Consider the following 27,715-nt stretch of genomic DNA (forward strand, 5'->3'; position numbering starts at 1 on the left):
TCAACTCTGGCATCGCTTCCCCACAAAAGCCAACGTTACAATCCCAATACCGCGCCTCTACCACTATAACCATGAACAGGTGGGGTAGCTAAGAACTCACGTGCTACCGGTCGGCGACCTGAACCAAGAGGTTGGGATGTGGTTCGGGATCTTCGATGCGGAGGTTTGCGTTCCGATCCGGATGGAGTGCATGTGGTTTCCTCGCCGTTGGCTTACATATCCTCGTCCTCGCCGCTAGATCTGCAGCATGAGAGAAACACGCAGGGGAAGCAAAATTTTATGTGCGCCTTGATGTGGACGAAACTTCTAAGAAAAGAATGACAAAAGCAGGTGTTGAAACTTGCAACTGAGAGCAGGTGCGACGCACCTGCGTCTCGGTATCGGTATTGTACTTCGCCGCTGACCTGCAGGTTGGCAGCCTGGGTGTCAGACTGACCTGGAGTGGAGGTACACTGCGTACGGTGCAGAAAGCAGAAGTCGGGGGCCGAAATACGTGGGGCACGGGCATCGTGGCGTACTTTGCTCTCATGTAGGTGTAGGCAGGGGCTTTGTTTGGTATGACATCCCGAATCTGGACCTGGCCTCGGGATGGCTTAGGGTCGCCACCTGCAGTGCCGTAAATACTACCTTGAGATCCCTAGGGTAGCTTGAAGGGACTAAGGGCTGTCAAAAGTGGCAGCTGATTTGATCGAGGAACGACTGACGACGAGCGTAAGGAGATGCAGGAGGTGCATAACGGCTTGGTGGCTTGCAGTAGGGGGGGATTGACGGTTTGCAGCTTTTAGTGTTTCGATGAAGCTTGCAGAAATGGGGAACAAGAATAGCGGTCCAGAAGTTGAGGCTCAAAATGACGATGGAGAGCTTGTAGACGTGCTGCTCTCGTGCGCTTGCTTAGACGAATTTTGTATGCAGGATCAATATATATTTATACAAACAATATAGATTCCTAGATATCTGGAACGGCAGTATATAGTATGAGGCAACTAAGCCGAAAAGAACACTTGAGTAGTCCATATATCGCTGGTACATCAACTTTGCAATAGACCACCGAGACGTTGAAAAAAAGAAAAACACCACGTAGCGTCCCTAGTACAGTAAAAAGCAAAGAACCAAAACACCCACAACCCCAAGAAATGTGCATCCCATAATTTTCCGCTCCTTGTCCCAAACACCATAGGTATCCGCCCTTAAATGCTTCGTATCGTCTGAACATAGAGTATCGTCACAACAACTCGTCGTTACCACTTGCAATGCTCTTCTCAATTGCACTGATGATATCTCGCTCCTCGAACACTGGTCCTTGGCCGTCACACTTGGCAACTTTCTTCAACCTCTCGCTGACATCCCCAACATCGACCAGTCCTCTGATATATAGTGGATGCTTGATGATATAGTCCCACGTTGCACCAGCTGCCAACAATCTCTCGCCCGTATCGCTGGTTACGATTCGATGGCTTGGGGTCTTGTTCTCGTGTGCGTGTAACACTTCGGTGTAGAAATCCGTCGGAGAATAACGCATCGGTCCCGCATTCGGCAAAGGCTCTGAGCCACCTCGGTGGTTGTTGTGTGCAGATGTAGCTTTCAGGATTTCGTTCTCGGTGGCCGCTTTCTGGAGCTGGAGCTTGAGTCGTTCATTCTCTTCTGCAACGGAGGCATTGTTCTTTTCCAGTGCTTCGAGCTTGGCTTCGAGATCCTTGACATGGCGTTCTTTGCGTTCGCGAAATGCTCGTTGGCTGTATTTGAAAAAGAAATCAGAATTTGGTTGGGCCACATCGGGCGGGAAGATAACGGGAGGCTGCTTACGCTGCACGATTTTGAGCCTTGCGACGGGATTGCGCAGGTGTCATGTTATCATCATCGTCGCTGTTACTTCCTTGCTGGTTCGTGTTATTGCTCGCCTCGACATTGTTGACCTCGTAGGTGTGATGTGCCGCACTGCCAATGGATCCCTTATGTGTCGAGATGGGCGTCGGTGGCTTATTCGCCGGGATAGCATTGCCATTGCCATTGCCATTGAAGTAATGAGTGGGGTCAAAGTTGTAGGAGGAGTCGAACGCATCCTGTCTGGGGGTCAGGAGGGACTGTGAGTAGGACTCTATCTTATGAAATTGATCACGAACAGGAGGAGAGTTGCTGTAATCATCTGAGTTGGCGGATCCGGTGTGGGCTGGAGTTGGAGGCAGTCCTTGAAGGAAGTAAGTCGGCTGCGGGGCTGCGGTGAAATACGGATAGTCCATGGTTATCCTGCGTCGAGGGGTCCTGGTATAGATCTAGGAGGATCTTGGGAAGATCTGTCGTAGGTATGAACAAAGGCTTTGAGAGCACAAGAGGGTGCTTATCAAGCCCTTATGAGTCCGGGGAAGGAGGAAGGATCTGTCGGGGAGTGATGTACGACGAAGGCGTGGTGAGGTGGTGAGTGTGAGAGCGCGCGTGGTGAGGATTGTCGTCCAAAGTTTATACTTATGTGGATACTTGGATGCAGATGCAAATGCGGATGCGGTTGTGGTGGGAGTAAAAGTGGATGCTTGGCTGTTGCTTAGATGCTTGGATGCTTGGAGAGGCTAGAATGTCTTGGCTCGAAGGAAGGGAAGGGAAGGCTAACGCTAGCGTAGCGTCCGGTAAACGGTAGACGGGAGGCACTAGAAGGAAGAAAGGGAAGTGAAGTGGAAGGGAAGGCACAGGTTTTACACTCCTTCCTGGTCGATAAGGCAGAGGCAGAGGAATAATAACAACAAACTGGCAGGATGGCCTAGTCTAGCCTACTGTACTGTAGCATGACATGGTCTGAGCTTCTGTTTTGCCTTGTCTTCGCCTCTCCTGGTCTTGTCTTGCCTTGCCATCAACGCCATCAATTATGTACTCGCCTCTTACCTTACTTTCCTGCCTCACCTCACCTCACCCAGCTACATCAATCTATCTAACTTTACTCCATCTGACCTCCTGCCTCCTCTTACTCATCACCAACGCTTTACTTCCCACTTTCCCCCTCCCGACCCCCATACTCCCTCCGTCGACATACATCTTCTAACCCCAGGTCTCAGCCATCTCGTCAGCCACCAGAAGCTGAATCTCAACCCTCGTCTCCCTCCCACACACCTTAGAGTAACAATTCTGCCATTCCATCGCATCCCATCGCATCCCATCACATCACCGGCCAATATTGTGTGACGAGCCGTGAAATTCAGTCTCACTCACGCATATCACTCACTCCCTCTTCAACCAGCTTCCGCTTTTCTCACTGCAGGTCCAGTCCACGCCAGTCCCGCAAACCCCAAATCCAAATGCCAAATCGCAGCACGGACGGCGCCCAGATGATAGGACCGGATGCCATGCTTGCATGCCATGCTCATCGAATGCACCTATCGCCATCGCCATCGTGCAACCCTTTTCTATTTGTGGAGGGACGCCGACAGGCGGAAATCCCGTTCTTCTGGCCTGTGATGTGCGATCCGGAGCGCCAACCTTAAAAAAGTCCCTATTCCGGAGAATATCAGTGCAGCAGCAGCTAGCTAGCTAGCTATTGGGAGCCGGCAGCCCTTTCCTGCTTTGCCTCTCTGTGCGTGCTTGAGCCGTCCGGGATGTTGGTTGAGGTGAGACTCGAACCCAGGTCTCGTCTGTCTGGCGCGGGCGGGCGTGGAAAAAGCGTGTCGATTATTCAGGCTAATATGCGAGATGCACACCATCTTGGACTTCTGGAAGACGGGCGCCCTCGTTCGAGAAGCGTCATGCTGGGTTTGAGGAGCTGAATGGAGCTTAGAGGCGTCTGTTCGCCGTCGAGAGCCTTTCCTCTGTGTCAGGCTAAGATACGGTGATACTTAATTTTAGATGATCGGAGGTGAGTTAAACGCTGAGGCGTGTAAGCCAGACCTCACTGGAGGAAATGCGATTTTTATATCTTCTTCTTGCTATTGTAAGTTTCCTATTCTTGTATCCATCGACAACCTCATCGTGGATTTCAAATACTGCTTCATTGCAGCTATGCTAATGTCGAGTCCGGCTTACTGGGGGCTCAATATGTCCCTCCGCAGCCACTGGGAAAGTCCTTGCACTTTGCAATAATTGACCTTCTCAGCAATGCATGTGGTGAAACGATCGAGCGAATGAAGGTAGCCGTGACGGCTGGGAAACTTAAAGGGTTAATGTGCTGAAACGGCGAGGAGAGAAGCCCTGTCCTGTCTCGTCTGGGGCGACCCGGAAGGAATGCCCACGATATACGGAGTACGACACGTGATACAGCATTCCGCAGACGACCTGACGGGACAGCCGACGATTCTTTTGTTGGAATTTGACCGACATGTCCCCGCATCTCGGTACCAGGTAAGGAGGTGATAAGGACATGTTAGATTGTCTTGTTCGAGATACCAGTGCCCTGGTCGACGGGAGGAGACTTGGGAGGAGAAACATGTATTTCACGTGATGAGATACATTCTTTCTATGCATTTTCAAGCCCAAATAAAAGTAGTTAATTAGAAGAGTCCAGAGCAGAGAAGTACATCCAAGACTCTTGGGTCTACATGGAAGTACCGCTGTCTTTGGCAGAATAAATTAAGCATTCTTGACTCGAATTTAAGAACTTAGCACTCTGCATTGAAAGCCCATCCTACCTCATTGGCCCAACGACAAGAAAATCAAGCCTCGTTGGACACAAACGGCCCAAAAGTTTCTATAACAGTACCTGTACCTCTGTACGTAAAACCGCCCAAGTCAATGGAAGCAAGTCGTATGTCCTATTCCAGCCTAACCACAAATCCAATCCGCTCTAGGCAAACTTAAGCGAGGCATGTGAAGGCGCCGACGCCGTCTCTTTTCCAAGACCCGCACACTCAACAACTTGACATATAAAACGTAATAAGAGTTCTTTTTACAGCATCGAATCTGATTCGTCGTCCGGGTAAGCTGCTGCAAGTCGGTTGGTGGATTGGAATGATAGGTAGCTAATGGTGATTGAATAGTATGGTGTATCGGTAACATATGGCCTTTTCACGGCCGAGCGCGGGGTTCGATTCCCCGTACCGGAATTGTTCTTTTGGTTTTTTTTTGCTATTTTGTTTTATGAAATATATAGAGAGATGGAAGGTCTTGATCTCCAGGCCATTTTTGGTTCAAGACTTTCGCCAGACGGCAAATTCCCGGTAAACTGATAATCCATTGACACTTTGTTCAGCAACTATGCACAAGCTTGATATACATATAGTTTTGTCTCTAATATGAACCTACCAATTGATAGAAAAACCTTCAACCCTTTTTCTGTGAGTCTCCAAATCAACCAAACATAAAACAATGAAGATTCCAATTCTCTTTTTTGTTCCGCTGATGGAGAGCGGAGCCTCATGCCAAGACTTTCCGCCTCGCTTGTTTAGCTTCAACCCACGGGTTGGGATTTGGCTACGTCGCGACTTCCATACCGACGACTTCGAAATCCCAGATTCACCCTGCAACTTCATGACGCTGGGGAGCCACCGAACCCACCATGAGTTACAGCAAGAAAGACGAAGACGCCGACACTGCAATCATGCGGGTTGATCGCACCAGTGTCTTCCAAGAAGGTACGGTGAGCCGGCCCCCTCCATGTGAACACAGCTAATGATGCCAAACAGCACGATTATTCAATTCCTCTCCCATTCAGCCTCGAAGATGTCGAGTCCTCCTCACGAAAATTGCCCTCCTCCTCTATACTGGGGAGAAGTTCCCTACCAATGAAGCCACCACCCTGTTCTTCGGGATCTCGAAGCTCTTCCAGAATAAAGATGCCAGTTTACGGCAGATGGTCCACCTTATCATCAAGGAGTTGGCGCACTCGGCGGAGGATATTATTATGGTTACAAGCACGATCATGAAGGATACTGGGGGGGGAACAGATGCAATCTACAGACCCAATGCGATTCGAGCCCTCTGCCGGATTATTGATGTAAGCTCGAATGGCGGAAACAACATCAGGTGCTGACAACAGTAGGCTTCCACTGTCCAAAGTATCGAGCGTGTTATGAAGACGGCTATCGTCGACAAGAATCCATCAGTATCCTCTGCCGCCCTCGTTTCATCATACCACCTCCTTCCTATAGCCCGCGATGTTGTGCGAAGATGGCAGAGCGAAACACAAGAAGCTGCGTCGTCAACGAAGTCGTCTGGCGGATTCTCTCTTGGATTCTCTACATCCGGAAGTGCCCAGCCGGTCAACAACTCGACTATGACACAATACCATGCGATTGGCTTGTTATACCAAATGAGAATGCATGACAGGATGGCTTTGGTCAAGATGGTGCAGCAATTTGGAACTGCAGGAGCTGTGAAGAGTCCAGCAGCCACCGTGATGCTTGTTCGACTAGCAGCTCAGTTGGCAGAGGAAGACCCACAACTCCGGAAACCCATGATGCAGCTCTTAGACGGCTGGCTCCGACATAAGAGCGAGATGGTCAATTTCGAGGCAGCAAAGGCAATTTGTGATATGCGAGATGTTACGGACGCCGAGGTCACCCAAGCTATCCATGTTCTCCAGCTCTTCCTCACTTCTCCTCGAGCTGTCACCAAATTTGCAGCAATTCGAATTCTTCACAATTTCGCTTCCTTCAAGCCGCAAGCAGTACACCCCTGCAATCCAGACATTGAGCTCCTTATCTCAAATACCAACCGTTCGATCGCTACATTTGCTATTACGACTCTCCTGAAGACGGGTAACGAGGCCAGTGTGGATCGCTTGATGAAGCAAATCTCTGGTTTCATGGCCGATATTACGGATGAATTCAAGATTACTATTGTCGAGGCTATTCGTACGCTTTGTCTGAAGTTTCCCAACAAGCAAGCTGGTATGCTTGCATTCCTCAGTGGTATTCTTCGAGATGAAGGTGGTTACGAGTTCAAGCGTGCGGTTGTGGAGAGCATGTTTGACTTGATCAAATTTGTGCCTGACTCGAAAGAGGACGCTTTGGCCCATCTCTGTGAATTCATCGAGGACTGCGAGTTCACAAAACTGGCTGTTCGTATTCTACATCTTCTCGGACTCGAAGGACCGAAGACTTCGCAGCCTACGAAGTACATTCGATATATCTACAACCGAGTCGTTCTAGAAAATGCTATTGTCAGAGCTGCAGCAGTCACAGCGTTAGCGAAGTTTGGCGTTGGACAACAGGATCCTGAAGTCAAGCGCAGTGTTCAGGTTCTTCTCACTCGATGCTTAGATGATGTTGACGATGAAGTGCGAGACCGTGCTGCGTTAAGTCTGAGATTGATGACTGAGACTGACGAGATGGCAAATCGTTTCGTCAAGAATGGTAAGGATTATTTTACTCTTTCAATAACTTTACTGACCTCTCCTAGAAAACACATTCGCACTTCCATACTTCGAACATCAACTCGTCATGTATGTTACCGCTGACGACAAGTCAACTTTCGACAATCCATTCGACATTGCTGCTATTCCCATTGTTACCAAGGAACAAGCAGATGCCGAGGATAGAACCAAGAAGCTCACTACTATCACTCCAACCATCAAAGCACCCAAGGCTGGCCCGACCAAAGCTACGCCATCAAGTACAGAAGCTGCCGCATCAGCGACTGCCGCAGCTCAGAAATACCAACAAGCACTTCTCCAAATTCCAGAGATGAAGGCCTATGGCAGCGTGTTGAAATCGTCGCCTGTGGTTGAGTTGACAGAATCGGAGACCGAGTATGTTGTCAGCGTCGTCAAGCACATCTTCAAGGAACATATTGTTCTCCAGTATGAGGTCAAGAACACTCTTCCGGATACTGTTCTTGAAGATGTCTCGGTTGTGGCCACTCCTGCAGAGGAAGAAGAACTCGAGGAAGACTTCATCATCCCAGCGGCTAAGCTTGCCACAGATGAGCCAGGTACAATTTATGTCTCTTTCAAGAAGACAAATGGTGAATCTTCATTCCCAGCAAGCAGCTTTACCAACGTGTTGAAGTTTACCACAAAGGAGATTGATCCATCAAGTGGTGAGCCTGAGGAAAGTGGATATGATGATGAGTATCAGGTTGAGGATTTGGAGCTCACGGGAAGCGACTATGTTGTCCCCGCATTCGCTGGAAACTTCAATCACATCTGGGAGCAAGTTGGAGCTGCAGGTGAAGAAGCTGAAGAGACACTACAACTCAGCGGTGTCAAGAGTATCGCAGGTAAGCATCATCGACTTCTCGATTGTGCCAAGCTAACATTTCCAGATGCAACCGAGCAATTGGCCAAGACTCTCTCATTACAACCCCTCGAAGGTACCGACGTACCAATCAACACCACCACTCACACCCTCAAGCTCTTCGGCAAGACCGTCACAGGCGGTAAAGTCGTGGCCAACATCCGGATGGCATACTCATCCAAATCAGGCGTCACAAGTAAAATCGTGGTTCGAAGCGAAGAGGAAGGAGTCGCTGCTCTGGTCATTGGGTCGGTTGCTTAAGTACAATAGCGAGAATTGGAGTTGGGCATCTGTGTCTTGTCTATCTAGATAATGGTCTTCGAGCGAGACTTTCAAAATGAAAAATGAAGACATTGAATAAGTTTTTTCCAATATGCTGAGTGAGGTCCCGATATATATAGATGTGAGGAAGAAGAAACAAAGCATATATGGTTAACGCTTAGTGGATGAGGATCTGTTTGGCAATTTTTTAAAAAAAAAAAAACTGATTTGTCTAGTTAAAAAGAAGGGTTTGTTTGGCAAAAGGCGAAAAAAATAGTTATTTGTGAGCAATTATAACTAACTCACTTTACCCAGCTATGCTTGTATAGTTTATTTATTGCTAGCTATCATATTGCTCACTCATCTCAGGACTCACTGCAGCTTACCCCACTGCCGCTATAGTACTGCCTGACTTCAATACTACCCAGAATAAAAGAGGAAGAAGGAGGCGGAGGGAGGCGGATGCAAATAGATATTAAGGTGAGCAAGCAGTATTCAGGTGAGCAGTAGTGAGGTTTGTGGGGTTCATACTTACTAAACAAATATCTTTTTTTTCTTCTTTTTACTTATTACTAAATAAACCTTTCTTTTTTCACGAATCCTTATCAAAACCCTTTTGTACTAAACGTCTTCGGGCTCAAGGGTTACCCCCGGCTGAGACTCTGGATGTCCGTCCGTCGGTTTATTGAAAGAGCTAGATGGGGGAAAATATGTCCGGACAGGATCGCGGTTATTGTCACACAAGCAAGGAAAATGTCTTGCATCCACTTGCTTATGCGGCCGGCTTATCGTTCCTTACAGAATTGCGGCGGTGTTGAACCCTTGAATCGGGTTCAAGTCATTCATTCGGCTTTACGGCTTAGTGTTGCGGCGTTGAATCGGTCTCGTATTCCATGGCGGGAACGAAAGCGCTCTCAGAAGTTGGGGATGGTAATCATTGGAGGAGTTGGAGGAAGCTTTGTCATATTGTGATTCCATTGCCCGTTACCTTGTTTTCCGGAATTCGAGAATAGTGGAGAGGGATTGTGCAGTGTGCCTTGAGACTAGGGTAGTTTTTTGCTATTCGATTGTTCTACTTTGGACAGAGATTGTAGCGCTTTAAAGTATTGAATCATTGACGGACTTTGGATATTGATACGAATTCTGGGTTGTGCATTTTTTTTTAAGTTGAGTGCCTTTATATTTCTGGCAAGCTAATAGATGATCAGAGAGGTCACTCAAGAATAACGAAGAGGCATAGTACATCAAGAAAGTCATCATCGGCACAATTAAAAATTGAAACAGCCATGCACAACTCGCTTTCTTACCTCCTATCTCCACACCCAAATCTTATCCCCGAAAAAATCCTCAAAAAGTCAAACTCAAATACGACCCAGCGCTGCCGATTACCCGTCACAACGCACCAATGAACAGACACCTCACCACATCTCTGGACCCATCGATCGTCCGGCACGATAAACGAGCAGCCGTAAGCCTATCTGGTTAAGAAGTAGAGGGGGACATAGCTCTTTATGGTTTACGGCGGGGTAGGGTATCCTGGCGGCCGCATCTAAGGTTGTTGGTATTTGGATTCATAAAAAAGCGAGCGAGCGTCGAGCTACGGGTTTAAGGGGATGGATCATAGATCTTAGACCGGCTTTTGTTGATGAGGGTTGCTTGCCCCTCTTTCACTCTCTAGACAATATTGTATATATAATTATCTGTGCAATTTGATATAAACCCCCTCACTTCAGGTACCAACCTTCAGACAATACCGTCATTGAAACGAAACGAGAATCAAGCAGTGAGGTCATCGACCCCTCCATCCATCCATCCATCCGTCCAGATGGAAGCAATCGAACGTTTCCTCTCCCGCCCAACCGCCAAACCATACCGTTCCCACGCCCTCGAACGTACCACCAAACCCTTTCTCAACGAGAACGGCCACCTCGACTTTGCCCCCAACGACATCGAGAACCCCAAGAACTGGTCCGCCCCGCGAAGATGGTACATCACCGTCGTCTCCGTCCTGCTCGTCGTGAACGCCACCTTCGCCTCCTCCAGCCCCTCCGGATGCCTCGACGGCATCGCTTTGCATTTCGGGGTCTCTGAGGAAGCGGCCGGCTTGGTGATCACGCTGTTCTTGCTGGGGTATTGTTTCGGGCCGCTGTTCTGGGCGCCGTTGTCCGAGTTCTTTGGCCGGAGGTATATTTTCTATGTCTCTTTTACGTTGTACCTAGCGTTCAACTTCCTGTGTGCGTTTGCGAATAATTTCGCGCCGTTGTTGGTGGGGAGATTTCTGACGGGGACGTTCGCCAGCTCGCCGCTATCTAATGCTCCTGGGGTGTTAGCGGATATCTGGGGGCCGGTAGAGAGGGGCAATGCGATGTCGTTGTTTGCTATGATGACTTTTATGGGGCCGGCTTTGGGACCTGTGATTTCGGGGTTTTTGGAGTTGAAGGAAGATTGGAGGTGGAATTTCTATGTGTTGCTCTGGCTTGGAGGGATCTCGGAGCTCTTGATGTTCACGATTCCCGAAACGCTACCTCCGATTGTGTTGATGAATAAGGCTAAACGGCTAAGGAAGTTAAAGATTCCTGGCTATGAGGATGTGAAGGCTCCGGTAGAAGCTACGGATCGCTCGTTGGGGGGCATTTTCAAAGTTGCGCTTACGAGACCGTGGAAAATCCTCATCGATCCAATTTCGCTCTTCGTCGCTATATATCTTTCTGTTGTATACACTCTTCTTTACATGTTATTTACGATTTATCCGATCGTGTTCCAACAAAAAAGAGGTTGGAATTCTGGTGTTGGGGAGCTGCCTCTAATTGGCACAGTCCTTGGTGCTGGAATCGGAGGCATGCTCATCTTCGTCAACTCTGCCAGAGACAGAAAGAAGTTGGAAGCTGGTCACAAGGGTACACCTGAGGACAGACTACCTGTCGCCATGGTTGGAGGTGTTCTCTTTCCAATCACCATGTTCTGGTTCGCTTGGTCAGCGGAATATGATAGTATACCATGGATTGTCCCAACACTAGCTGGAGTTTTCCTCTCGACCTCTATTCTGCTAATTTTCGTGGCGTACCTCAACTACCTAACGGATACATATTTAATGTTCGCAGCTAGTGCTTTGGCTGCCAATACTGTGTGTCGTTCTGGGTGTGGTGCTGCAGCTCCGTTATTCACACAGTACATGTTCGATGCCTTGGGAGTTGGCGGAGGTGGCTCACTGATCGGAGGTGTTGCAACATTGCTTGCTCCTATCCCATTTATCTTCTACAAGTATGGTGGACCGATTCGAGAAAGATCGAAATTTGCTCCAACGCCTTCGTCAAAATCCGGCGTTCAACAGGTGGTACCAAGAGAGCAAAACGTAAATCATCCTTCCTCGAGTACTTTGGATACCTCGGAAGACTCGGACACGTATTCGAGGGAAGGTGGGGGCATTGACCGAGTTGCAAGACCGAATGATACGAGAGAGACGGATATTGGGCAGCTCGAGGGCTTGAGAGAGGTTGATCCAGAGAAGGACATGCTTCCAGGACCAAGAGAGGATGATCCCGAAAAGGATCTTGAGAAGGGGAGGCATAAGTGGCTCTATCAATATCAATTGCATTAACGGCGTTTGGGGAAAGTATGAGCGTCTCTAGGATAATGTCGGGAATCTGAGCACTGTAGATATCAGGTTTAGACAAGTCAGTTTGAATGTATGACTTAGAGCTTACACAAAGTGGCCATATGATTGCCGCCTTGGGGTGGCTTGGATGGGGCGCAGCGCAGCCTTTCCACGCTGGCTCACCGAAGCCTTCAAGACAATCGGTGTCGTTAGATCTCTTATTCCTTATCGAGGAACCCTTTCGAACCCTCTTTCCTCATATTTACCATGCAATCTCAAGTATTGGTGAACCACTCTCGACCTCACAACCTTCTAGATGACGTCAAAAACTATCGATTTGTTGCCCAGCAGCGCGACAGCGAGCGTCAAGATATTGATGTCTGCTCAACAAAATGCAATACCAGAGCAGGCAACCACCAACCCAGGATCGTGTACGGAGACTCAAAAGACATGCGAGCGATGCCAGCAGATCGACTGGAGCGATTTCTTTACGAGAAAGGAGGATCTCGAGAACCAACTCAGATGGAAGATAGACCATGTTGCCCAGAAGGCCAGCTCCTGTTACTTTTGTGATTTCCTTCTCAAGTTAGTCTTGATGACATTCGATCATCTTGATGGGCTTTGTGATTGTGATTTGGTGGCCGAGCCTTACTTCAGACGAGAAGGCGGAGATGAATGGGTACCGGCTTCCAGATTCTTCGTGGAAAGGTCCTTGTGTGCATTGGGTGAGGTGTATCTCACGAGATTGAAGCACGACCTTCATGTCGAATCACAAGGGCATTCCATCCCGACCAAGAAAGATCTGTTCAAGGCCAGGGTGCCTCAGCGATTCGTTGATTTCAATTTGCTGTCTTTTTGGTTGAATCGATGCCTGGGCTTACATCTCGAGTCTTGCGCTTCGGATTGGACCTTGAACCAAGATGGTTCACTCCGCGTTATCGATGTTCGAGCGAATTCCGTTGTTAAAGCCACTCAGAACTGCCAGTTCCTAGCTTTGTCGTACGTATGGGGAGATGTCCAACAGCCACTTCTTTTGAAAAGTAATTGTGATGTTTTGTTGGAGCCAGGCGCATTAGACCGTATTGAGCCTGAGACGCCACGAACGATCAGAGATGCCATGGAGCTCTGCAGACAGCTCAAAGAGAACTATCTTTGGGTCGATAGTTTGTGCCTCCTCCAGGATGAGCTCAACCATAACCCCAATCAAGTTGCAAATATGGGTCTGGTTTATAAAGCAGCGAAAGCAACCATTGTCGCCAGTTGTAGCGTCAATTCGAATGCAGGGTTGCCAGGTGTCGGCTCAAATCCGCGACTAGGAAGACGTGAAGACATAACAATACAAGGTATCAAGTACACCACTGCCTTGAGTATGCCAACGGATGCTGCTCAAAAGTCGGAGTGGAATCAACGAGGATGGACACTTCAAGAGCAATATCTATCCTCTAGAATTTTAGTTTTTGGAGAAGAGAATGTTGTCTTGCAAAGGATGCTTCTGGGTTGAACATATTGTTTTGGAGACGATGGAGTCGGGCTCCAAAGTCCGGGTGGTTGATCAAAACGATGATTATGACTGGTGGGAAGGCGAGTGGTTGCGAATTGCAGCCCCTTTGACCGATGTCCGATCAGCACATGTTGAGTTCCGTCAAATATTGGGTAGCTATGTTGGTCGTGCCATGTCCTATGAGAGCGATATGCTCGTTGCATTTTCAGGTGTTCTGAGACTGTTCGAGCCGTATATTGGACCATTTTATTGGGGACATCCTGCCAAAGACTTCTACCAATACTTCAATTGGAGTCTCTCAGGCCACTATAGCAAGCGTTTGAAGGACTTCCCAAGTTGGTCGTGGGCAGGATGGACGCACAAGTTGAAGGGACCGTCTGCAAAGCACGAGATCTCTCACCGCCGAACAAGACACTGCTTGTTGGAATTCCACGTTCTCTCAGAGCAAGAGCATTTCATTCCAGTCACGGATATGCGTTTTAAAAAAGGTTCCCCAAAAATGGATCCTTCGCTGGCCAGCCATTTTGCAACTCCTGATCATGCTTCGCTTTACAGACTCGGAAGATTGTCAGTACCATTGCCCCTAAAAAAATATGGTGATTGGCTTTGCAACAAGCACAGCGAAACTTCCAGTCTCGCTGGAGCCCGTAGCAGGGACTTCCTATTTCGCTGTGTACATGATTTTAGAGTGCCGGATGATCAGCCTATGATCGTGAACTTTTAACCCACCACTTGGGATATCTCCATGGTGTTCCGCCTTCACTATGAACGCCAATGGATATTTCAACGCACGAAAAAGTTGCACTGGAGAAGATAATTGGCAGAGTACAAGAACTTCAGAGGTGTTAGATACACTGTCCTAAGAGGAAAGCGGATTAAGAAGATGTACTATAAAGGATAGATAGTTAAGCAAGGTCGGTCGTACAAGGAATTGTTTCAAGATTGTGAAGCGAGCAACGTTAACGACGTAAATTTAATCAGTCTCTTGGGGGAGGTGGGATATATTATATATTCTTGAAGGTAGCGATTTCAATGAACGAATGTCATTGACATGTGGAGAAAAAAAGAGCATATGAGCGCCTTGAAGGGCGTTGTCAACAATAGGACAATAGGTCTCACATCGGCTCATCTTCGATACCCCTGCATGTACCCCAAGCTTGGCCAATCTGGATCAAATGACGTGAAGTGGCTTGGCGTCGCGTCTACCAAGAAATTTCGCGACGAACAAAACTTCTGACCAAGTATCAAGGAACGAGTGCAGCACACGACTCGAGCTCCTACTTCACCGTCCCCAACAACTTCCTCCTTCCTCGTCCCTTTTCGCATCGACAGCAACAACCGCAAAGATGGTCTACGTGCGACAAGAAAAGCTTCCCAACCTGAAGCAATACAAATACTCCGGCATCGACCACTCGCTCCTTTCCCGCTACATCCTGAAGCCATTCTACACACACGTCGCCATAAAATGTTTCCCCATGTGGATGGCACCGAACTTGATCACCTTGACGGGTTTCATGTTCGTGGTGATCAACTTGTTCACGTTGTTGTGGTATAATCCGACGCTCGATCAGGACTGCCCGCCATGGGTATATGCCAGTTGGGCCGTGGGATTGTTCCTATACCAGACATTCGATGCTATTGATGGATCTCAGGCGTGAGTTGGGTATACACACGAAACGGTGGGATATCTGCTGATAATTTGGTGATGGCAGGCGCCGAACGCATCAAAGCGGACCGCTCGGCGAGCTTTTCGACCACAGTGTTGATGCTGTGAACACGTCGCTCGAGGTCTTGATCTTTGCTGCATCGCAGAATCTAGGGATGGGTTGGAAAACTGTTATGACGCTTTTCGCATGTATGCGCTCTTCTACCAGCATACATGGACGCTACTGACATGTGAAAGCGCTCTTGACATTCTATGTTCAGACTTGGGACGAATATCACACGAAGACATTGACCCTGGGCCTAATTTCGGGTCCAGTGGAAGGAATTGTAATTCTGACAGCCGTATACGCGTTTACTGCTATCAAAGGAGGAGCAAGCTTCTGGCAGCAATCCATGTTCGAGACCGTTGGAATACCCAACTACCCGTTCATCCCGGAATATATATATCAGCTTCCGTTCAACGAGTGGTATATGGTACAAGGTGGAATTGTGCTTGTTCTCAACACGATTCAATCGTCAGTCTCTCTTCTCTCAATTACATTAACACAAACTGATAACTCCACAGTTCCATGAATGTAATTTCTGCTCGACGAGCCAGAGGTGACAAGTCTCGCGGTGCACTCCTCGGACTCATCCCCTTCGGTGTAACATGGACCTTGATCCCCGCATACCTGTACCTGAACCCCGAAATACTACACAACCATCTCGTCCCCTTCGTGTTCTTCGCTGGTCTCGTCAATGCGTACTCAGTTGGTCAGATCATCACTGCCCATCTCGTGAAGCTCGACTTTCCCTACGGAAATGTTCTCGTGTTACCGATTGCCTACGGAGTCTTCGATTCTCTAGGACCTTTCTTGCAAGAGCATATTGGTGTCGGATGGCCCAGTGCTCTTGGTGGGGATGTTTACCAGGTTGCATATGTGTTCTGCATGCTGGGCATGGCTATCGGCGTTTATGGGAGCTTCGTTGTAAGTGCTCTTCCTCGAATCAAACTGCAATTGAGCTTGCTAACAGCAGCAGCTCGATGTCATCGTGACCATCTGCGATTACCTTGATATCTGGTGCTTGACGATCAAGCACCCATGGAACGAGGAAGAAGAGGCGAAAAAGGCGCAATAGACAATGGAATGATACGAGATATATGATATGATACCCGGCAGGAAGGAGAAGCACAAGAGATACGATAATTATGTTGTACTATTGAGCGCCAAAAAAGAGCATGGAGTTCAGTTTGGCTTTCTTGATTTCATAGTATTTCAATTCATGCATTTGTATATTGGACACTATTGCAAATGGCGTGACGCCCAGCTATGACATATCCCCTCTTCTTTATGTGTTAGAAAGAAGCTGACGCTGGTAGTTCGGATAATCCAAGCAGACCTCTACTTCACAACCGCATCTTCTTTCGTTCATTTCGAGGATTTTGATACGATGTCTCGACACGCTTTCCTTTCAGCATCTTCGTTCCAGTACCATGGTGATATTATTCGCGATCAGCTCATAGAACCGCATACGGTAGATGATCTCTGCAGTAGACTGGGCAGCTTAATCTCCGGGTACGTAGTCTCGAGCCCAGTCGGTCGAAAACCAGTTGTTCGCACGTGACCGTGGTCACTCCCCTATTTAGCCGAGCACAAACTAGGTATCCAGCCTGGGTTTCTTTCAGTTGAGAACATCATTGAAAGCCTGATGGAATAGATTGAACGCAAAATTCAGTATCATTGATCGATCGTTGCTTCGAAACGCAAAGCAATTCTCTCTCCAAGACTCCCGTGTCTCTCCTTCGCTCAGGTTAAAGCAGCAGTTGCCGAGACGAAACTCAGAGTCTGATTTGATATTTGTGGCAGTGCCTTGGACATTCTGCAAAGGCTGAGCTTACATCTATAGATTTGTCACAAGATTAAATGACTGAGCCCAGCAGAGAAGGCTGGGTGAAAGATGCGAACAACCAAGCAAAGTTGCCAAGATGGTTCAGGCAGTTCATAAATTTGCGATCCTTTGCATATGCGCAAATGAAACGTGAGGCTGGCATGCGAAAGTTGTTTGCTGATTACGATTAGTAATATATTTCTGCACGCCCAGCTTGCTGTTTGGGGTCGCTTGCATACACATTTTACGCCTCTACGCCCGACCACAGTGAGTCTGCCCCAAACCCCGCCCAGCCCCTGCTTATCGGTATTACTTTACTGGTCACACAACTGTCGTGCAACATACTCACCAGAAACTGATCTACTCCACATCCAAGACAATGAATGCCAAGTCGCGTCCAGATGCCGTTCTTCATGGACCTTGCATCGTAAGGCTTTCTCGAACCTCCGCGTGGTTTTGTGAAGAGAGCTGCTCTGGTATGCCCTCATGAAAGCCATTCATATATGCTTCAAGGGGAATCCTTGAATGTAAAATCAACCAAAACTCATTGCCATGAGCGAATGACGCTATCCCGCAGCTATTCGTGCAGCATTGCTCGTCTTTCATGCTCCTCTCATACCGCAGGCGCTGAGGGATGAAGGTAACAAACGGTTCTCAAGGCACGAACTCAAGCTTCCTAGCTGGCATGGCTAAGATCGATGCCAGAGAAGAGGTGGAGACCTCGGAGAATGGATCAGATGCCCTCACTAAAGTCGGCTCCGAGGTGTCGGATGAGTTAGAGGATCTGGTGATACAGGAAGACAAGGCAGGGGACAGCATTATCCCATCGAATATGGCCCCTCTCGGCGGGGTGAGTGTCGCAGGACAAAGAAGAGATGAATATGACATCAATTTTGAGTAAGATGTTGTACACCCTTTGTCCATTCAACCATACTGAAAGATCATAGCGATACAAGAGGTTTCGCTATCTTCAGATTGAGGGATGTGTTAAATTCTGCTGCATCAATCCTCTCTCCTTCCGACCAAAAGATTGCGTCGAAGTATCCTGGCTGGCATGAAGTGGTGACCGAGATTCAAGGAAAACTCACAGATGCCTCATCCACACGCGATATGAAGCGGCAAATGGGTCGAATCCAGCCGTTTCCTCGAACACTCAACACTCTCACACAGGCTTTCGAGGCCTTGGTGGTGCCGCACCCAATGAAATTCGATGTTCTCTGGGGCATGGTATACTTGAACTTAAAGGTACTGTTTCGATTCCAGCATTGAACATAATATTGACAATTTCCAGCTTTCCTACTCCTCTCCTGAGAGACTCAAAAGAATTGGCGACTTGTTTAATACCATTCGGACGATTATGGCTCGTTTTAATCGATGTCTTGCTGCTTGTGATGACAACAATGAGGCCTTGCTGGCGGTTGTTGATTTTCTTGATCCAATTGCTACAATATTATCGGACTCAATCAGATACTTGCACGAATGCTCATCTGGTAAGTTATTGCAACTTCAATGCATATCATGGATTGACGAAGTTTTCAGAACACGCCGCGAATCTAGCTTGGCCGGATCTCAACGAGGCGATCAACACCCAATTGACTACACTGGAAGACATCGTCAGACATATCAATGAGATAACCAGCTTGTCAAAAGTCAACCAGGATCGTATGATCAAGAACTTGTCCATGAAACACGCGCTCATGCCGGAGAGCGACGAACCTGGAACTTTCCCGAATAGAATCATCCCCTTTCAGAAAAATCCGAAATTCTACGGCCGAGTTGAGGAGCTGGAGAAAATTCTGGCATATCTCAGTCCCAAAGACGATCAATCCTTACGTACGTATACTATCTATGGTCGCCGAGGAGTTGGAAAGACCGAAATTGCGCTGCAGTTTGCACACGAGAATCTTGCGGGGTTTGATGCAATATTTTGGATTCAGTGCGAGACTTCAGTGTCGATTCGGCAGAGCTTTACGAATGCCGCGGTGTCTTTGAACCTCCCAGGTGCGGATAGGGCTGGACATCACGAGGAGAATTTACTAGCCGTTCAAAATTGGCTCAAAAGGACGAGTAAGAAGTGGTTGATGATATTCGATAATGCCGAGCGGGATCAGGTTCTGAAGGCATATTGGCCGATTGGTGCATCCGGGGCCATTCTTATAACCTCCCGGAAGTATTACAACTTCTCTAAAGATCTGCAGCGGAAGGGCGGAACGGTCAAGCCTTTTAATTCGAAGGAGAGTTGGGATCTCCTTCTCCAATTGCTTGGCGAAGATTGGAAGAAAGATGAACGAGAAGGTCGAATCCCCCAATCCGAAGTCACAGCTGCTAAGAACATGTTGGAGCAACTGGAAGGTCTTGCTCTTGCCATCCAGCAAGCGGCTATCCTGATTCAAGATTCTACCATAGGCGGTCCAACGATTGTCAAAACGTATGAGATGTTCAAGGAGAAGGTGAGGACTCTTCCCGACCGTCACAGGAGCGCGAGATCTCCTTCGGAAAAAGCGTTGGATGCCCTATGGGACATGAGTTTCAAAGCTCTGAGTTCGCACGCCAGAACTCTCCTTGGTGTTTTGGCATGGCTTTCACCAGGTATAACTTCCATTCACAACATGGCTTTACCAACAGGAATGGCGGGCTAACCTTCTTCAGATGATATCCAAGTGGAACTATTCCTTCCTCGAGCCCAGAAAGCGCTGGACATTGCACTATCATTCTGCAGACAAGACCCTGTACATCTCGACGAAAACGAACGCGCTTCCATTTTCAGCATTATCACTGCATCCGAAGACTTCGAGAAAGCAGTCAACCAACTTCTGGACCGCAAATTGATCAAGCAAGATGGTCGGGTGTACTCTGTTCATCGTGTTGTCCAAGAAGCTGTCAGTTATCATGATGTGGATGAGTTGCAGAAGAGCTTTGCACAGGCCGCCAGACTCGTATACGAGCAATTTCCTAAGCAAGGTATTGCTACTATGTACAAGGACTGGAAGGTTTGCCAGGTCTATATCCCCCACGGCGCCCATCTTAGTAAGAAGTTTTCTGAATATGTACGCTCCGGTGCTCTCAGTGCTACGGATGCATTCGTTAGCTTGCTTGGAAATTGCGCATAGTGAGTGTCATAACATTCTTCTACTTCCATTGCAATCTTTGCTGAAAACCCCAACAGTTATCTCCGCGAGATTGGAGACTTCGACGTTTGCAGTCGTGTCATCGAAACAGCGACCTCAGCTTGTGCAGACAAGACTTCTCTACTTTATGCACGCCTCATGCTTATTTCTGGCAACATTGCCTACGATCTTAACAGGTTGACCGAATGCCGTAATGCTTGGGATATCACAATGCGAATTCGACTTAATAGACTTCCGCACGATGACCCAGCAGGTGAGCTTACCCCAAACGCGTTCCAATTTCCTCAGGTCTCCTCTCCTAACCTGAACTCCAGTTGCTTCGATCTACAATAACATGGGAAATCTTGAGACCGCACAAGGGAACTTGCAGGAATCGCGAAATTACTTTGATAGGGCCGTGCAGATTTGGGCCGATGGCGGCGATGCCACAGCCATAACACTGGCTTTCACATATCTTTCTGTGGGAAGGATGCACATGCTTCAGGGGAACTTGACAGAAGCGATGAATTTGACTCAACTCGCAGAGGCAATCGTTGTCCGCACCATCGGTGCAGACAAAGGAATCATGGCCAAGTACACACGTCTTTGTCTGGGGAGTGTGCATATAAGTTGGCTGACGTTCGTGCAGCATTCAATACGCCTACGGCAACATAGAGTTCTTGCAGAGACATTTGACCCTTGCATGGCGTGCTTACGATCAATGCCGCCAGATTGCTGTCACCGAAACACCAATCCATCCCATCACCGCAGCAGCATATTACTCTCTTGCTTGCGTAGAATTTGAGATGGGCCACCCTGAGCCTGCCAAGTATGTGTTCTTTCCCTCCTTCACACCATTCCCACTTACTAATTGATCATAGGATGTACCTAGACAAAGCACGAGGCATAGCAGAGCTTCGAAGTCCCACGCGTGATGACGGCGTTATTGCCAGGATCTGTTGGAAAACGGCGCTGGTATTGGAGAGTGATACATTCGGCACATTCAAGAATGAGGCTGAGGAATTTAGGAGCAGGGCTGAGGTCGCCCGGCAGAAATTGATTGCGTCAGGCGAAGGTGGACTTATTCCTTTTATTGAAAATGATGCGGACAGAGATGAAGAGGAGGATCGGTACGATGCTCTTGTTCCGCTGTTCTATCGCTGAAAATGTTGGATGTTCAAAGGGGACTATTATTTTTGTCCCATCAAGGATGCAAAGTTAGATAATGTCGGTTACTCCAAGTGGATATTGGAACATCTTCAATGTTCACCATGTTCATACGAATATAATCTCTTAATTTACTGGTATGAAATTTTCATGAAGTCTTCGAAACTTGGTGATCTAGCTTCCTCGAGTTGATCAACCCCGTAGCCGGTACTGCAGAAGACAGAGAGATCTCCAGACAACTTGTAGCATATGACAAATGACTTCATTTTTGTATAGACATGATAAGCTTCCCCACGACCTGAGCCACTCTATAATCCAGCTTCGCAGATTGTCCCATTCTACTTAAATTGGGTTCGTCAAAGGGCTGTACCCCGCAACCACACTTTTTACGCTCTCCAGCTTTTGCTTTTTCAACTGACTTAGACCCAAATACTCCGGAATGACACTGACCTACAATGTATCTTCAATCTAGATAGAATTTCCTAGCATTCAGTACCACTTTCCGACATTTCTTTATGGAGACGAGCCTTGATTTAGTTGTTCCTTTGTCAACCAGGTTTGGTAAATCTGGAAAATCAGAGAGACGATCATCAGGAATATCGTAATGGAAGCGAATAATATCAAAAGCTACAGAATAACAAGAATCAGTATATGCTCCAAATCGCGGGTCTCGTTGTGAACTTAGGCTCATACCTGGTTGTTCCAAAGCGTGTACCAAGCCGCCACATCGCGTCTATCATTCAACAGTCCCCTCACATTCTTCGGCTGATGCTGGTCGATGAAATCCTGCAAATCCAGCAACCTCTTCCCAAAGTACTTGAAATCTGCATGCGGAATGTAGTTACTCGTCGGTTCATTGGCATCGACCTCATCATACAACTTCCTAGCCTCAGAGGACTCGGCACTTCGACCGCAGAGAACGTGGAGCAAGGGATCGCAATCCCAGTTGGATTCCCATGATGGACTTGTAGAGAGCTCTACTCGCTCTTCCCAGGCAGGAACTGCTCGTGAGAAAGCTTTCCAGGAGCGTTCGTCCTGCCCAAAGATAAGACGGAAGGAGAGGAGGATCTCTCTGAAGAAGTCTTCCGATGAGACCTGTGGCTCTGTGACGTCTTGAGTTCCTCTTGCAGCGTTGTTGTTGAGAATTCGGGTGAGAGTGTTGTCTCCTTCGCCTGCCATCATCATCCGGCAGAACGAGGGAAATTGGAATATCTTTAGTGTCTTCCTGCTGCTATCTAATTCAAGATGTAGGGCGAGTGAGGTGACAAACTCCACTTTGAGATCTGCGAGGTTCTGTATAGTACTGAAGCATACGGATGACACCTTGATTGTCTCTGATGCTCGATGGTATGGCAGCGGTGTTGGAACGTCTGGTATCAAGTCTCCGAATTTGCTGATCAGGCGATACAGGGGCACATCGACGTAATCAAACCCCTGTTTATAATTGAAGTATTTGCGACTGAAGAGTTGATTTCGATACCCCGATAAGCTTGTGGACGTTCGAGTAATCTCGAGCTTGTCTGGTTTTGGATGGGTGGCTGCTTCGTACAGCATCGCTTGAAAAGGTGTTAGTTGAAGTTCAACACTGACTCCAAGACGGAGAGAAACATGGAGAGGAGCGTACTCAGCCATCCTACTGCTACCCATACTGCCTGATTGGGAAGTGCGCGCTCTTCGTCGAGCTGTGGTTTTAGAAGGTTCGCATTGTCCAACTCATCTACAATGGCCACCAAAGCGAGCTCTTCCGTGGACATCAATAGCTTGGCGATCTCGTGTAGAAAGTGGTATACCACACCCAAGTTGCCTTTTTCCAATCCTATGGAATCGTCTTTCAGTCCTGTTAAAACTCTCGATAGCAAGATCCAGTGTTGCTTTATCTTCGAGTGGAGATATGCACCGTACCAGCAGGAAGCAGTTGCGAGAACACCTTTGATGCTTGCGCCGGCCACGAGGGAGCGTATCAACGCATCTTGTTTCTGTCTTTCGTCGTCTGTGAGGGCAATTGAATTCTCTAGGAATTGGTCTCAGAATCGTTTTGGTTATGTATTTGGGGATTGCCAAGACGGAGTTTAGCATGACCACATACCTGCAAACTGCTTTCCTTCGTTATATTCAGTCAGGGTATCAACAGTCGACGTTCTATAGAATCCAAAATCTGGTAGACCTCCAGTCTGTAATTCATGAATTAGCTGCATTTTCAGTTTTAGGTTTCTTAATTCGCAACCCAGACATCAAGATTTAATGGCATACTACTCGTGATGACCAAGTCTTTGTTCTCGCAGTGGATGGTTTCGGGTCAAATGCGCCCTCAACTTTGAAGCTTTCTGGAGGCATGTCGGTAACAATGATGGAATTGTATGGGCGAAGGATTGCCGAAGGATATTCGATCTAGATTGTCTTTGTCGTTCATACCGCCAAAGTCCTCGGCTTTTAAAACCTTCGAAGAAAAGTCTCTCATGATCAGCACTCAGCTTCACATGAAGTGCCGAAGACTTGAGAGCCTTATCATTATCGTGGTGTCATAGGCTACCCGGAAGGCTGCACACCTTCCTGCGTTGTCGTGTCTGCTTCTTCCCCTATCTTGCGTCCCTCGCCTGAAGTTGCCTTGAATGTCTGCCCGCCTTGTCAGTGGCTATACGAGGTGCGGGGTCAATGTGCAATAGCTGCAGGCAGAAATGGTTGTCATGCGCACGGGACAGCGGCATCAAAGCCTGTAAAGCATGCAATTGGCAAATGGAACTGCGCCTCTTTGACAGTTTGAGCTTCGTACAGCAAAAAGTCATGGCCACATTTGTTGGTTGCTCTCAGCCTCAAACCTGCACTCTGCTGGTGCCCATCAGGAAGTGAGAGGCAGTGGAACATCCATTGGTCCCGCTTTGTACTCTGAACAGCAAAATGTCATTTTTGATTGTGAATTGTAGGTGCGAAGCAAACAGCATTTAAGCTTTGAAACGAGTCCCTAGACCATGGATTCCTTCAAAGACCAGAAGGGCCACAGCAAAGTCGATACCTGTGCTCTGAATCCACCTTATCTTCATGTATTCTCTCGATATCATTCATGTATTTCATCTCTGAACAAACATCCCCAAGCAACCAAATATACCATGTTCTATTCACAGTCTTGAGAGTTTCCACTCATCCATTATTACTCCCTTGCAAGATGTCAGTCTTTGATCTTAGAGCGCGAGGAACAAGCCCGAAGACATCCATTCAGCTATCATATTCTTCAATGGGAGGCTGTCTTTTGCTTTGGTGAGAATAACCGTCGCTTGTCCAAAGGAACTCACTCGAAGAAGAACATATTAGCTGCAGAAACAGAAAGCGAACATACCGTAGAGACACTTCTTTGGGCAAGCAATTATGAGTTTGCCATCCTGCTGTGGTGGAAGTGGTGCGGCCAATATCTGCCTCCAAGGCTGTGCTTTTGGTAGGTCTGGTGGGAACCCGTCTGAACTCACAGTGCTGAAAAACGAAGCAACGGATTCAGGTAGAGTTGAAAGGAGTGGATAAGGATCAGGCTCTGGCCTCTTTAGATCATCGAAAGCTTGTGGCGATTGCTCTCGTGACTCCTGTCACAAAAGAGTCATCTGTGAGTATTCATCTGAGTGATTTGAAGGGCTAGACTTACATCAATATACTTTGAGTCCTGAGAATCCAAATTAGACGATACCTCCCTGTATGCTTCCTTGCCTTCCATCTCTTCAATAAGTGGGGCAGATTTTATCTGGCACTGTATGCTCAAGGGTTCTGAGAAATTCCTTTTTCATCTGAGATAGGTGCGAAATCGAGATTAAGGAACGATTCTAAAGTGGAGTTTCCTACCCAGATGTTCGAGAGTTGATGAGGTGCTCGCAAACACTTGAATGTGGTTGAGAAGATGGTACAGAAGTTAGGGTTGTGAGGCAAGATGTGATTGCTGAAAGTTTGGGCCTCCCTTGTCAATCTGACAAATGAAAGGTCGAAAGTCATGCGGCGTGCCCAACTCTCAGAATTGTTCCCATTGGTGTAGCCCTCTCACGTTACCATCGCCTATCATTTTGATGAGTAAGACGCGTTCTATCTACGCATGCCAAGCAGAGCGAGAACGAAACTGCCCATAGTATACCAATTTCTGTGATTGAATGTCCTTATCAAGAAATAAGAAGCGCAAAGATGGCTGATATAGAGGCAACTATCGAGTAAGTGATTTTGAACCCTTGCAGGAACGAAATATTCAACCCTCTCACGATACCTCGAAGACTTGGAACTTTACGACAACGTCAAACCATATTGGTGCTCACTTCCGCCCCGAGACGGGTTTGATCCAGACAAGGAGCGCCTAGATAATCTAGAGTTTGAATCACGGAAGATCCAAATCCATGACATGAGATTCCTGAAAGACAAGCCGCGAATCGATGTCAATGGATTTCAAGTCTTCGATCACACGACACAGATAAGCCGATTCGAGGCCCCAGAAGATGTCGCTAGGTATAAGTCGGAGACCGAAGAACTTCATCTTAAAAACTTAGGAGCTGTGTATGTGAAGTGTTACGATATGGCGCTGAGGACAAATATTCTTTTTGACCGAACGGAGTACGATTTGAATGATCCATTACATACAGAAGGGCCTGTCAGAGGGGCACATAACGGTACACGAAAACTCACACTATGGATTTGAATATGAAAACTAAAGACCGCAAGACATATCTCGCAACTTCGGACCACAAATGATCAACAAACATCTTCCCGACAGGGAAAAGGAATTGTATATGAGACCCGGTTACCGATTTCGGATTATCAAGTAAGCTCTTCTTAAGCGTCATGTATTGTTCTAACTGAATCAATAGTACATGGCGAAGTTTACTTCCAATTGTAGAAGACAGACCACTGGCTCTGTGTGATAGTCGCTCAGTTGCTGCAGCGGATCTTATCTCTTGTGATAGAATTGTCCCCGAACACATTGGCGAGGTCTACTTTCTTAAGCATAACTCAAACCACAAATGGTAATTGTAGATTCTTCTCCTATTTCACTTGTTGTGTCCCTCATGAATATAATACTTACCCATTGTGAAGGTACTGGTTATCTCGGCAGAAAGACTCAGAGCCTTTTGCATTTGTTATGTATGATACTAAAGCTGGGCCTCATGCAAGATGTGAGTGTCATTTTTGGTGAACAATTATTCTCTGCCAGGGTAGCTCTTAATTTTTCAGTCTGCCCCCACGTTTCATTCGATAATCCCCAATCCTCTAGAGAAGCTCCGCCACGCGAGAGCGTTGAGACTAGATCTCTCGTGATAACTAGAGAGTGAGAAGGATGAGGCTTGTTGGTAGCGATATGATAAGCAGAGTACAAATTCCTAATGCCTATCCGCCATGCTGGAGGGCCATATTACGATCTATAGGCGATAACAAAAACATTAAGATGTATGATCGGTCGTTGCAAGCATCTCGTATAGCCAATAAATCTTCGGAGAAACTACAGAGATTCGTGTTTTGGTCGCACCCAAATTTAAGGAAATAGTGTGCGTGTGATCGTTGCTTTGGGCGCATGTTATTCTAGGAATATACCTATTACAACATGATTCGTGAGTATGCTAGATATTTTATCGCCAAAAACTGCAAATATTAATAGCAGGCGAAAAAGGTTTGCCTCAAGAAGACACGGGCCACAGTGGACATGTAAAACATCTGCTAGCTCTCGTCGACTTGAGCTCGTTCTAAACTTCTTTAGTAATAGCAGGTACTTATGCATATTGGCATACTGGAGTAGCAACTAGCGGCCGGGGACTGTATACCCACCATATGCACGATTATCTTTGCTGCCTAACGATCATAGCAGATCTGTCCCGGTTCTCAGTCACAGATCACTGCTGGCTAGATTCCCTGCTCGTTTCAACCAAGCTTATCAGTTGCTTCTGCTCTTCCGAGTGATTCATGGACAATCAAAATAGTCATCATAGCTCACATACTTCTCAATAAAGCAGACTTCATTTTCAGTACGAGTCCCAGGTCAGAAAGCCTCAGAGATAGAGAATTTATGACTCTCACGTGATCGTGACCATCCCCCTATTCAGCCGAGTACGAACTATCCTGAGACTCTTTCATGTCTGAGCATCCTTGAATTGGCGCTTGTCATGAGCTTCCAGTGGGTAACAGTCGTTGTTGATCGAGCGCTGACATCTCGACGCAAGTGTATCAAAAACGAGGCTCTCCTATTGGTATCAGGGAAGGAAAGGCTGAGAAACCATTTTAGGAGGCCTCACTTAGAGTATCCCAGCTACGGCGACGAGATGAAAATCTCCTCCAATGAGATCCGCGAGGCTTCAAAGCACTTGCCTCCCCACTTCAGCTCGCTTATTTCATCCATACAGCATCCCTCTACATCATGCACGGCCTATTCGAGAAACAATAACCGTTGGAG

General features: G+C 47.5%; 10 protein-coding genes and 1 non-coding gene across 11 annotated transcripts; 7 read left to right on the top strand and 4 right to left on the bottom strand.

The window, feature by feature from the left end:
• Window positions 1-885: 885 nt before the first annotated feature.
• LY89DRAFT_687157 (uncharacterized protein) lies at window positions 886-2,624 on the bottom strand. Its single transcript, XM_018215439.1, has 2 exons — window positions 1,804-2,624; window positions 886-1,733 (listed from the first exon to the last, which is right to left on the bottom strand). The coding sequence occupies exons 1-2, from the start codon at window positions 2,235-2,237 to the stop codon at window positions 1,223-1,225; spliced, it is 945 nt and encodes a 314-aa protein (XP_018068153.1). The 5' UTR covers window positions 2,238-2,624; the 3' UTR covers window positions 886-1,222.
• Window positions 2,625-3,905: 1,281 nt separating this feature from the next.
• On the bottom strand, window positions 3,906-4,509 carry LY89DRAFT_147386 (uncharacterized protein). Its single transcript, XM_018205370.1, has one exon. The coding sequence runs from the start codon at window positions 4,438-4,440 to the stop codon at window positions 4,129-4,131; it is 312 nt and encodes a 103-aa protein (XP_018068154.1). The 5' UTR covers window positions 4,441-4,509; the 3' UTR covers window positions 3,906-4,128.
• Window positions 4,510-4,947: 438 nt separating this feature from the next.
• LY89DRAFT_t53 lies at window positions 4,948-5,018 on the top strand. Its single transcript has one exon. It is a non-coding gene; the product is annotated as a tRNA-Glu (tRNA).
• Window positions 5,019-5,303: 285 nt separating this feature from the next.
• Window positions 5,304-8,447, top strand: LY89DRAFT_147366 (Coatomer, gamma subunit). Its single transcript, XM_018205369.1, has 5 exons — window positions 5,304-5,546; window positions 5,598-5,908; window positions 5,954-7,268; window positions 7,315-8,133; window positions 8,179-8,447. Exons 1-5 carry the CDS (start codon window positions 5,471-5,473, stop codon window positions 8,409-8,411), a joined length of 2,754 nt encoding a protein of 917 aa, XP_018068155.1. The 5' UTR covers window positions 5,304-5,470; the 3' UTR covers window positions 8,412-8,447.
• Window positions 8,448-9,838: 1,391 nt separating this feature from the next.
• On the top strand, window positions 9,839-12,086 carry LY89DRAFT_687159 (MFS multidrug transporter-like protein). The gene has a single exon (XM_018215440.1). It carries the CDS (start codon window positions 10,237-10,239, stop codon window positions 12,007-12,009), a length of 1,773 nt encoding a protein of 590 aa, XP_018068156.1. The 5' UTR covers window positions 9,839-10,236; the 3' UTR covers window positions 12,010-12,086.
• Window positions 12,087-12,820: 734 nt separating this feature from the next.
• Window positions 12,821-13,426, top strand: LY89DRAFT_557406 (uncharacterized protein; the record flags this gene model as incomplete). The annotated part of the gene is made up of 1 exon (XM_018208396.1): window positions 12,821-13,426. A coding segment is annotated over one exon (606 nt), but the record flags the coding sequence as incomplete, so codon positions are not given.
• A 1,323-nt stretch (window positions 13,427-14,749) lies between these two features.
• LY89DRAFT_687160 (sn-1,2-diacylglycerol cholinephosphotransferase-like protein) lies at window positions 14,750-16,450 on the top strand. The gene is made up of 5 exons (XM_018215441.1): window positions 14,750-15,161; window positions 15,220-15,362; window positions 15,411-15,687; window positions 15,738-16,140; window positions 16,193-16,450. Exons 1-5 carry the CDS (start codon window positions 14,854-14,856, stop codon window positions 16,289-16,291), a joined length of 1,230 nt encoding a protein of 409 aa, XP_018068158.1. The 5' UTR covers window positions 14,750-14,853; the 3' UTR covers window positions 16,292-16,450.
• A 1,057-nt stretch (window positions 16,451-17,507) lies between these two features.
• On the top strand, window positions 17,508-21,450 carry LY89DRAFT_687161 (TPR-like protein). The gene is made up of 9 exons (XM_018215442.1): window positions 17,508-17,938; window positions 17,989-18,286; window positions 18,333-18,531; window positions 18,581-19,630; window positions 19,691-20,150; window positions 20,208-20,422; window positions 20,484-20,742; window positions 20,798-20,977; window positions 21,030-21,450. The coding sequence occupies exons 1-9, from the start codon at window positions 17,727-17,729 to the stop codon at window positions 21,310-21,312; spliced, it is 3,156 nt and encodes a 1,051-aa protein (XP_018068159.1). The 5' UTR covers window positions 17,508-17,726; the 3' UTR covers window positions 21,313-21,450.
• Window positions 21,451-21,544: 94 nt separating this feature from the next.
• LY89DRAFT_721021 (uncharacterized protein) lies at window positions 21,545-23,789 on the bottom strand. The gene is made up of 5 exons (XM_018218609.1): window positions 23,566-23,789; window positions 23,402-23,486; window positions 22,940-23,326; window positions 22,009-22,871; window positions 21,545-21,942 (listed from the first exon to the last, which is right to left on the bottom strand). The coding sequence occupies exons 1-5, from the start codon at window positions 23,647-23,649 to the stop codon at window positions 21,829-21,831; spliced, it is 1,533 nt and encodes a 510-aa protein (XP_018068160.1). The 5' UTR covers window positions 23,650-23,789; the 3' UTR covers window positions 21,545-21,828.
• Window positions 23,790-24,212: 423 nt separating this feature from the next.
• Window positions 24,213-25,243, bottom strand: LY89DRAFT_784671 (uncharacterized protein). Its single transcript, XM_018222809.1, has 3 exons — window positions 24,944-25,243; window positions 24,647-24,884; window positions 24,213-24,467 (listed from the first exon to the last, which is right to left on the bottom strand). The coding sequence occupies exons 1-3, from the start codon at window positions 25,010-25,012 to the stop codon at window positions 24,451-24,453; spliced, it is 324 nt and encodes a 107-aa protein (XP_018068161.1). The 5' UTR covers window positions 25,013-25,243; the 3' UTR covers window positions 24,213-24,450.
• A 174-nt stretch (window positions 25,244-25,417) lies between these two features.
• LY89DRAFT_687163 (uncharacterized protein) lies at window positions 25,418-26,765 on the top strand. Its single transcript, XM_018215443.1, has 6 exons — window positions 25,418-25,493; window positions 25,543-25,943; window positions 25,996-26,095; window positions 26,142-26,297; window positions 26,368-26,447; window positions 26,506-26,765. The coding sequence occupies exons 1-6, from the start codon at window positions 25,468-25,470 to the stop codon at window positions 26,601-26,603; spliced, it is 861 nt and encodes a 286-aa protein (XP_018068162.1). The 5' UTR covers window positions 25,418-25,467; the 3' UTR covers window positions 26,604-26,765.
• Window positions 26,766-27,715: the final 950 nt, after the last annotated feature.

The sequence above is a fragment of the Mollisia scopiformis genome (genome assembly GCF_001500285.1).
Source record: "Mollisia scopiformis unplaced genomic scaffold LY89scaffold_18, whole genome shotgun sequence".
NCBI lineage: Eukaryota > Fungi > Ascomycota > Leotiomycetes > Helotiales > Mollisiaceae > Mollisia > Mollisia scopiformis.

Excerpts from the sequence above, each read along its gene's own strand:
- LY89DRAFT_687160 (XM_018215441.1), top strand. The coding sequence starts at position 14,854 with ATGGTCTACGTGCGACAAGAAAAGCTTCCCAACCTGAAGCAATACAAA. Across the intron at positions 15,162-15,219 it reads GCTATTGATGGATCTCAGGC|GCGCCGAACGCATCAAAGCG; the intron begins GTGAGTTGGGTA and ends TGGTGATGGCAG. Across the intron at positions 16,141-16,192 it reads GCGTTTATGGGAGCTTCGTT|CTCGATGTCATCGTGACCAT; the intron begins GTAAGTGCTCTT and ends TAACAGCAGCAG.
- LY89DRAFT_147366 (XM_018205369.1), top strand. The coding sequence starts at position 5,471 with ATGAGTTACAGCAAGAAAGACGAAGACGCCGACACTGCAATCATGCGG. Across the intron at positions 5,547-5,597 it reads CACCAGTGTCTTCCAAGAAG|CACGATTATTCAATTCCTCT; the intron begins GTACGGTGAGCC and ends GATGCCAAACAG. Across the intron at positions 7,269-7,314 it reads AAATCGTTTCGTCAAGAATG|AAAACACATTCGCACTTCCA; the intron begins GTAAGGATTATT and ends GACCTCTCCTAG.
- LY89DRAFT_687163 (XM_018215443.1), top strand. The coding sequence starts at position 25,468 with ATGGCTGATATAGAGGCAACTATCGA. Across the intron at positions 26,298-26,367 it reads CATAACTCAAACCACAAATG|GTACTGGTTATCTCGGCAGA; the intron begins GTAATTGTAGAT and ends CCCATTGTGAAG. Across the intron at positions 26,448-26,505 it reads AGCTGGGCCTCATGCAAGAT|TCTGCCCCCACGTTTCATTC; the intron begins GTGAGTGTCATT and ends TTAATTTTTCAG.
- LY89DRAFT_721021 (XM_018218609.1), bottom strand. The coding sequence starts at position 23,649 with ATGCCTCCAGAAAGCTTCAAAGTTGAGGGCGCATTTGACCCGAAACCA. Across the intron at positions 23,487-23,565 it reads AGACTTGGTCATCACGAGTA|ACTGGAGGTCTACCAGATTT; the intron begins GTATGCCATTAA and ends CATGAATTACAG. Across the intron at positions 21,943-22,008 it reads ACACGCTTTGGAACAACCAG|CTTTTGATATTATTCGCTTC; the intron begins GTATGAGCCTAA and ends GTTATTCTGTAG.
- LY89DRAFT_687161 (XM_018215442.1), top strand. The coding sequence starts at position 17,727 with ATGGCTAAGATCGATGCCAGAGAAGAGGTGGAGACCTCGGAGAATGGA. Across the intron at positions 19,631-19,690 it reads TTTGGCATGGCTTTCACCAG|ATGATATCCAAGTGGAACTA; the intron begins GTATAACTTCCA and ends AACCTTCTTCAG. Across the intron at positions 20,978-21,029 it reads GGCCACCCTGAGCCTGCCAA|GATGTACCTAGACAAAGCAC; the intron begins GTATGTGTTCTT and ends AATTGATCATAG.
- LY89DRAFT_687157 (XM_018215439.1), bottom strand. The coding sequence starts at position 2,237 with ATGGACTATCCGTATTTCACCGCAGCCCCGCAGCCGACTTACTTCCTT. Across the intron at positions 1,734-1,803 it reads AAGGCTCAAAATCGTGCAGC|CCAACGAGCATTTCGCGAAC; the intron begins GTAAGCAGCCTC and ends TTTCAAATACAG.
- LY89DRAFT_687159 (XM_018215440.1), top strand. The coding sequence starts at position 10,237 with ATGGAAGCAATCGAACGTTTCCTCTCCCGCCCAACCGCCAAACCATAC.
- LY89DRAFT_147386 (XM_018205370.1), bottom strand. The coding sequence starts at position 4,440 with ATGCATAGAAAGAATGTATCTCATCACGTGAAATACATGTTTCTCCTC.
- LY89DRAFT_784671 (XM_018222809.1), bottom strand. The coding sequence starts at position 25,012 with ATGGAAGGCAAGGAAGCATACAGGGAGGTATCGTCTAATTTGGATTCT. Across the intron at positions 24,885-24,943 it reads AGGACTCAAAGTATATTGAT|GAGTCACGAGAGCAATCGCC; the intron begins GTAAGTCTAGCC and ends CTTTTGTGACAG.